Source organism: Mauremys mutica, chromosome 2 (assembly GCF_020497125.1).
Source record: "Mauremys mutica isolate MM-2020 ecotype Southern chromosome 2, ASM2049712v1, whole genome shotgun sequence".
Lineage (NCBI taxonomy): Eukaryota > Metazoa > Chordata > Testudines > Geoemydidae > Mauremys > Mauremys mutica.
In genome coordinates, this window is record NC_059073.1 from 145,976,029 (window position 1) to 145,984,760 (window position 8,732).

At 55.1% G+C, this 8,732-nt stretch overlaps 1 protein-coding gene across 1 annotated transcript in view; it reads right to left on the bottom strand.

The window, feature by feature from the left end:
* Positions 1-2,582, bottom strand: part of NUDCD3 (NudC domain containing 3) — a 60,227-nt gene extending 57,645 nt beyond the window's left edge. Inside the window, exon 1 of the mRNA XM_045005650.1 lies at positions 2,162-2,582. Coding sequence (XP_044861585.1) covers positions 2,162-2,359 — 198 coding nt within the window. The 5' untranslated portion in view covers positions 2,360-2,582. The remainder of the gene's footprint in view (positions 1-2,161) is intronic.
* Positions 2,583-8,732: the final 6,150 nt, after the last annotated feature.

An 8,732-nucleotide genomic window follows, 5' to 3' on the forward strand; every position in this document is an offset into this window, starting at 1 on the left:
CTTTTCTAGGGGCTTTTATGAGTCTCAGAATCCTTTGCAAACATGCACTGAGCCATACAACACGCCTGCAAGGTAGATAATTAAGATTCTATTTTAACCGGGGGAGGGAATCCACTTGCTCAAGACCACAAAGCAAGTCAGTGACAGAGCCAAGAATAGTTCCAAATCTCTTGAACCATAGCCCTCTGCTCCAACCACTAGGCAATACTCCTTTCAATCTTACTTCAAGTGAAATAGCCTTGGGTGAGGGAACTTTTACAGACTATTGATTTCTAAGACATCAAGCACAGCTCTGTAATGCTGTATGAACAACAAACCTTTCAAACCAACTGGTAAATATTGACTCCTGATTGATTATGTATGCCCCCAAATTGACATTTAAAATGTAAGCTACCAGGTTTTTTTTTAGTATAAAACAAACTAGACTGTAAAAAACCAACCAGGTCTTCCCCTATCTCCCTTACTCGGATCACCCATTGAGCCATTTTTGTTTTAAGCATTCCAAAGAAAGCCTTCTCTCAACGTGCCCATCAGCGTAGGACTCCAGAGCCAAAAGGCTGAGGCCAAGCAGGGTGTGTTTCAACACAAAATGAGAAGGCTGAGAAGCTCCGTGTGAAAAGAAAGGCTTAGAAATAGAAAGCAAACACTGAAACCTAGAGGAAAGGTCTTTGACCCCACCCTCTCAGCCAAGCTATGGTCAGATCCACACACTTTTCCCTCCAAAGGTGTCTCTCAAATTCCCCCCTTCTCTGTCAATATCACTCTGACTTCTCCTCTTGCCTTGGCTACTGCAATCACTCCCTGCCAGGCATTTTTAACACCAACTGTATCCCCTCCAGTGTGTGCAAAATGTTGCTGTCAATATCCTCTCTCATGCCCTTTCCTCTGAGGAGTTCACCCACCATGCGTCATTCCAATGGCTCCCCACTGTACTGTGCATCACATTCAAACTTCTTATCCTCTTCCATCACGTTGCCCTTGCCCACATCTCTGAAGTGATCCTCCATGTGCCCTCCTCTCCAACAGCAGCACCAACCATGATCCACCCTTTGTCTCTTCTCCCCAAACCTATTTGCCCGCACACCTTTCTCCCCTCATTCCAATTCCTCCCAAAACCTCATGATGTGGAACCTCTAAGACATGACAGGAGAGGAACGTAACCTGCAAATAACAAAGGAATTAAACAATCAGCTCTATACTGATCAACCTCACAATCATCCTTCCCTTTTCCCTTCACTCACCATCCCCTTTGGGTGTTTATAGGGCTCACTTGTGTCATGGCACACAGACTGTATGCTCCCCAGGGCAAGGCCCAGGTCTTTATTTGGTTGTGGAGTGACAAACATTTCAAATAGTAACTCCACTCTTTGCTAGGGAGTGACTGGCCATGTGCAAACTGCTCATGTAATACAGCTAGCCCCACTCAGACCCTGGTGTAAGAATGCCACTAACCCCCATCACATGCCACCACAATCACATGCATCCAATGAAGTGGGTATTCACCCACGAAAGCTCATGCTCCAATACATCTGTTAGTCTATAAGGTGACATGGGACTCTTTGCTGCTTTTATTAACCACCACTATACATCATGAGAACAACTGATGAAGGGCTGCTCCAACCCTCGGGCTGCCAGTGTCATGAACAACAACTGTTTTACTCTGAGGGAAACCAACAAGGATCTATGCTGGCCCACTCAGATTCTGGTGTGTGAGAGTCATTAATGCAATGCTGTCCCCATCCTTTCAGTTCATCCTGGACTAACAGGGCAGAACTACACCGGTGAAGTCGCCATGGGGAAGCTGGAAGTTCTGGCAGCTGGGACAGAGATGGTTGGGGCTTGGGGCACTTGCAAAGGGGCGGGAGGCCCTTTAGGACTGTGGTACAAGCACTTTGGCTGGATCTTTGTGCCAAATTGACCAGCGAAATGGTTAACTTTAGCACCTAGAGCGTCATCTGTCAGTTTCAGCCTTCACCCCCCTATTGACAGGCGTGGCCCACTTCACACCTGCCCGCGCCATTGTCTCAGGCTGCCTGCAGACTCAGGCAGACGTCAGTGACCCCCTGGCCGAACAGCTCCTCTTACAGCCAGGAGGCTAGAAACTCCGCCTGGCGGCAGGGAAGCCGGGACCGCGGCTGCGCCTGGCGAGGCCCCGGGTTACCTTGAGGGCGATGCTCTGCGCCACCCCGGGCGGGAAGCCCAGCCGGTCGTCCGGCCGCAGCAGGAGGCGGTAGAAATCCGTCTTGCGGTACAGGAAGCCGAAGAGGACGCCGAGGAACTCCTGGACGTTGCCCACGTGCTGCAGGATGCCCAGCAGCGCCTGGTCGTACATGTCGGTCATGGCAGGGGCCAGGTCCATGGCGGGGCCCCGCAGGGCTCGGGAGCAGCGAGGGGACCGGGCCGGGGGCCCCGCGGGGGGAGGGGCTGGGACCCGGAAGCGCGAGGACGGGGTCGGCCCCGCCGAGTCTCTGGGGCGCGGGGGGGAGGGGAGGCTCCTCAGGGCCAGACTCCTCCGCTACCAGGGCAACCCAGCTTCCTCCTGCCAGGCACTTCCGGTCCCTTCTGGACAGGTCCCGGCGGCGACTTCCGCTCGTCCCGTTCGCTAAACGCTCCGGCCGGTAACCGATGCCGTTGCCGTAGAGACGCGCCCGCAGATCATAGAGTTGAGACGACGAGCTAGAGCGTCGCAGCAGCGCGTGACCGATTTGGACGCCATCTTGGTAGTGGCAGAGCAGGGGCGGGGTTCCAGGGATGCCCTGCCCGGCGCTGCCCCGCTCTCTCCTGGGGCTGGGGGCGGGGCATTGTGAGAGGCTGGCCTGGGGGCCGGGCGTAATGGGAGGGGTGGCCTGGGGGGTTGCCGGTGGGGCTCGCAAACTGGGGGTCCGGACCCCTCAGGGGGGCATGAGGTTATTACATGGGGGGGGTCACAACCAGTCACCCCAAGCCATGCTTTGCTTTCAGCATTTATGATGGTGTTAAATATATAAAGTGTGTTTAATTTATAAGGGGGGTGGGTCACACTCAGAGGTTTGCCATGTGAAAGGGGTCACCAGGACAAAAGTTTGAGAACCATTGAGCTAAATGGATAGAGCTGGGGGCCGCTGTTGGAGTGGGGCTGGCCTAGGGGATTGGGGATGGGGCATAGGAAGGGGGCTGGACAGGGGGTTGGGAGGAAGATCATTGGGTGGGGCTGGTTTGGGGGCATTAGGGGAGTGCATTGGGATGGGGCTGAGCTGGGGGAGCAGGGCTGGCCTGGCCACCAATTCTCCCCAGCTGCACCTGCCTCCCAGCTTCACTCTCATTCTGTAGGTGTCATTTCTCATCCCATCCCAGACTAGTCTGCCACCACGAGCCCTCCCCAATCCGGGGCAGCCTGTGCCTGAGTCTGCAGAGAGCCTGAAACAGTAGCTCTGATGCACATCTCCTGCCACATCACTGGCCGTGGATGTGTTGACTCTGGAACGAAGTCTATAGAAATGAGAACACAGAACGGCTTTGTTGCTGGGAAATGCCTTTGAAACTTTGTTTCCCCCTTTCTATTTATTTGCCCACAAATTTCTGCTGGGCTTGCTGCAGGGCAGGGACCCTGGGGGACACTACTGATGCTATACAAAGACCTACAGTCAAGAACCAGGACTGAGCTCTACTCCTATGCAGACAGCGAGGTAGACGATGAAAGGGAGCGCTGGAGTAGCAATGGCTTTTTTTCACATAGCACGGCTCTTCCCAAGGCACAGAGGCACAAACTTCCCCATTCATCTCAGTGTTAACTTTGAAACATAAAAATCCCCAACGATGGGGATTCCACACTGTTCAGCGACAAGCCCTTCCTGTTTTCTGGATCCCACCTGCTGCGGCCCAGTATCCCCATCCATTGCTCCTTGTGCAGTCCCGCTGCCATCGGCCCAATCCACTGGCCTGTAGTTTGCTGTCACTTCTTGCCCTGGCACTCGTTTCCCAGGTGAAATAGCTTCTTGGTTGGAGCCTCATCCCATCAAGGGCAGAACAGCCTGGGTTAGTTGCTGATCCCTTTTGACTGCTCAAGTCCCTTCCTGTTGGACCTGCTTCATGGTCACTCCTTTCCCCAGCTGGGACACTGCCGCTGTGCTCTAGCTTCATGACTGTGCTCTAGCCACTCTTCCTCCAAGCCACGGGAGTCTCCAACTGATGCCGTCTCCCCACACTCTACATCTCCCTCCTGCAGCTTCACTAGGTGTATCCCTCCAACAGTTCCCACCCAGCCTCACCTCTCCTGGCCTTCCCTGTGGTTCTGCACAGAAGCCTGCTGAGACCCCACCCAGTTGGCTTTATCTAGCTTCCTGGGCTGCCCCCAGACTGCTAAGGCAAGGAGGAGTTGGCTTAGCTATAATGTGGGCCATGCCGTGATCCCTCACCCTCATGCCCTTTAAAAGATCCAAGGAGGCATCAGCCCGGGTCAGGAACAGATTTACCATGAAACAAACCATGTGGTGGCAATGGGGCCCCCAACAACAGCCCCCCCCCCCCAACATGCAGGACAAATATCTGACAACCTGCCCCCGAGTCCCAGCTGGCAGTGCAGCAGGCCGCAGGCAGGCAGGCTGCCTGCATGCCGTGGCCGGTGGCCCCACACCGCTTCCAGAAGCGGCCGGCAGCTGGCACATCACTACGTGCCCCTGGTAGGGGGAGAGGGGGAAGGAGGTGGCCCTTCTAGGTACAGCTCACCCCCCTAGGGTTAGGGTTCCTGTGGGTCAGGCTCCTCACCCTAGGGTTAAAACAAACCTAAGTACATCCTCACATAATGCCCAGTTGTCACAGAGTCCCCGGGTGATGCTCTGGAACTGCTCCCCACAGAGCCAGTCAGGACTTTGGGGAGCCTCCTCTCCCTTGGAGCAGACTGTCTTCAGCAGGGGCGGCTCTAGGCATTTTGCCACCCCAAGCACGGCAGGCAGGCTGCCTTCAACGGCTTGCCTGCGGGAGGGCCTCCGAAGCCGCGGGACCAGCGGACCCTCTGCAGGCACGCTGCCGAAGGCAGCCTGCCTGCCGCCCTCGCGGCGCCGGCAGAGCGCCCCCCGTGGCTTGCCACCCCAAGCACACGCTTGGCGTGCTGGGGCCTGGAGCCGCCCCGGTCTTCAGGGCAAGAAGCTCACATGGCTTCACCTTCCTGGGTCTGACCTTGGAGCATTCAGCATATGCCCCTCCATGCACTTCCTACAGAGAGTCCACCCAGGTGGGGTCCTGGGGAATCCAGAGGGTCCTGCACGCACCCCCACTTTGCAGTCAGACATGACTCTTAGCCAGTCAGTAAAACAGAGATTTATTAGATGACAGGAACACGGTCTAAAACAGAGCTTGTAGGTACAGAGAATGGGACCCCTCAGCCAGGTCCATCCTGGTGGGCCAGTGAGGCAGACAACCCCATCTACACTCACTCCCCATCCCCAGCTAGCTCCAAACTGAACTCCCCTCCAGCCCCTCCTTTCTGGCCTTTGTCTCTTTCCCGGGCCAGGAGGTCACCTGATCTCTTTGTTAACCTTTAGCCATCCCCTTGCGCAGTGATGAGCTGCCAAAATCTTAACTGGTTCCCTATAAAAAGTTCTGATTTAAGGGGGGGTGGGGGAGGGGCCGAGGGAGACAGCCTCGTGGGGCCTGGGCCAATTGCCCCCTCCCCTCTGGCCAGCCCTGGAGCTTGCAGCAGCCCCCCCCCTCCCCACACACCTTGCTGGGCCATTCAAAAAGCAGCAGCAGGATGACTCCAGAGCTCAGCTGAGCTGCCCAGTTCGTGCTGGCCGCTGGCCACGCTGCAGCTGGAGGGAAGCAGGGGAAGGGCCGGGGGAGCCTCAGCCTCCCCAGCTGGGAATCCTGGGAGCAACAGGATGGTCCGGCCTGCTGACTGGAGTTCTTTGCCCACCCCCTGGCCCTTTAACAACCGGTTCTCCACAGAGATCTAATTTTAGCAACCGGTTCTTGGGAACCTGTGGGAACCTGCTCCAGCTCACCACTGCCCTTGCGGGGGGAAGGGCCCTGGCCATTTGTTGCGAGGAGAGATTGTCAGCCATTTATACATGCTGGAGACTTAAATGCATTGGGGAAACTGTGGCACCCACACAGTATTCAGAGGAAACATTAAAAACAGTCCCACTTCGTCACAACAGTCAAACTGGAACTAGGTGTCAGGGGAAGTTGTGAAGGCCACAAATGTAACTGGGTTAAAAAAGAATTAGATACGTTCATGGAGGATAGGTCCATCAATGACTATTAGACAAGATGGTCAGATATACAACCAGGGCCGGTGCAAGGATGTTTTGTGCCCTAGGCGAAACTTCCACCTTGTGCCCTCCCCTGTCCCCGAGCCCCTGCCCTGAGGCGCCCCCCCTGCGGCAATCAACTTAGGCGCCACAAGCCTGGGAGGCGGGAGTAGTGAAGCGGCAACTGCGTGTTTGGGGAGGAGGCAGCGCAGGGGTGAGCTGAGATGGGGAGTCCCCCTGCGTGCTGCCCCCCCTTACTTGCTGCAGGCAGCCCTCCCCATGCTCCCCTGCCCCAGCTCCCTCTGCCTAAATACCAGTGGTGACCAGGGCGGCCGAAGATCCAGCTGCTGCGGTCACTGCTGAAGAAAATGCTGCCCCCCAAATCCTAGTGGCCTAGGCGACCCCCTAGGTCACGTAATAGGTTGCACCTGCCCTGTATACAACACCATGCTCTGGTTGTCCCTAAACCTCTGCATGCCAGAAGCTGGGACTGGAAACAGAGGATTGATCCTGTTCTGTTCATTCCCTCTGAAGCATCTGGCAGACAAGATACTGGGTTAGATGGACCCCTGCTCTGACCCAGCATGGCTGTTCTTATTTAAGTAGTTAATGTTAGGCACCTTGGTTTGAACATTTTTGTCTTTGTGGACATGGGCACTGAAACAGGAGTGCCAGAATGAAGCTGGCTAGAGGGCCATGGCCCCATCACTTTTAAAAGTGAAAGGGCTACACCCTCCCTCTTCACTGGCTATAAGGGTAAGCGATGGGGAGGGAAAGGAGCAAGCAGAGGCAGGGCCAGGGCCATGATTTGGGCACCAGTGTGCCTTCCCCCACTTTTAGGGAACACCCACTGCTCCTGCATGGAAAGATATGACCTTGTAAGGGAGCCAGCTATACCTGTGCCACTGAGATAAAGAAAATCTTGGCAGGTGCCAGAGAAAGTGGAGGGACTACAAGCCCATCCCCCTTGGTGCAGGATGCATGTTACTGCACCTGGCAGAGTCCCATTAGAGTTTCCTCAATACTACTAGGGAAGAGGAAAATAAGCCAGATTCTCCCCTGACTTATCCTAGTGTACAACTGGAATAAATCTGGATTGTGCTGCATTTATTCTAGATTTACACTGATGTATGCAAGATCAAAGTTGGTCAATAAGCATGGTTACAAGCATAGGCACCAACTTTCCCTCTTTCCTGTTGGTGTTTGACCTCCCTCTGCCCTGGCCCCATTCCAATGCTTTCCCCAAAGTCCCCACCGCAACTTCACCCCTCCCTGCCCCTATTCCAACTCCTTCCCCCCAGGGCCGGCTCCAGACCCCAGCACGCCAAGCGCATGCTTGGGGTGGCATTTTGCCAGGAGGGTGGCAGGCGGCTCCGGCAGACCTCCCGCAGGCATGACTGCGGAGGGTCCGCTGGTCCTGCAGCTCCAGTGGAGCTTCCACAGGCATGCCTGTGGGAGGTCCACCAGAGATGTGGGACCAGCGGACCCTCCGCAGGCATGTCTGCAAGAGGTCCCCTGGAGCCACGGGACTGGCGACTGCCAGAGTGTGCCCCGTGGTGCGCCACCCTGCTTGGGGCAGTGGAATGCCTAGAGCTGCCCCTGCTTCCCCCAAATCCCCACCGTGGCCCCACCTCTTCTCCTAAGCACCTCCTCCTCCCAGAGTATGCTAAAGTTGGGTAGGAAGCACTGGGAGGTAGGTGGAGGAGTGAGGACATGGCATGCTCAGGGGAGGAGGTGGGTGAGAGGAGCTTGGCTGCAGAGCACCCATTAATTTTTCCCCTTGGGTGCTCCTGCCCCAGAGCACCCACAGAGTCAGTGCCTATATTTACAAGTCAAACAAAATTCTGAGCTAAGCCAGTGGTTCTTACCCAGTGTAAGTCTATACTGCACTTAAAAACCCATGGCTGACCAGTCAGCTGACTTAGGTTTATGGACTGTTTAATTGGGGTGTAGATGTGCAGGCTTGTGCTGGAGCCTGAGCCTAAGAACCCTCCCAGGCTCCTGGAGCCCAGGCTTCAGCCCAAGGCCATATGTCTATACTGCAGTAGACCAGGGACAGTAGAGAATGTGGGAGCTAAGGTGTTTAAGACCCTAGCATGGAGAGGGCTAATCAGATGCACTATTGCATCGGGTTGAGGTGAACCTGAAGCCGTCAGTATGGGTTCACCTCCTGCCAGGGTGTGGAGATTCTAGCTTTGTGTCTACATGAAGGAGAGTTTAAAGCCAGGTAAGCACCCTTGTTTTATTCCATAAAGCTAGTCACTCTTTGCTAGTTCAGACATGTGGGAAGGGTTAGTTAATACAAACTAGCAATGCTCAGCCTAAACTCCAACACTTTACCCCATCTAGATAAATCCTTCTAAGAAACAGGCCCTTATGGTTCAAAACATTGTAGCTATTCTGGTGCCAGTCCCTCGATTTAACTAACCTGTTTAGTGACTAGCTCCAGTTGGAGTGTAGGCAAGGCCAGGGCTATTGGATTTTGTCAGTATCGCTGTGTGCCAG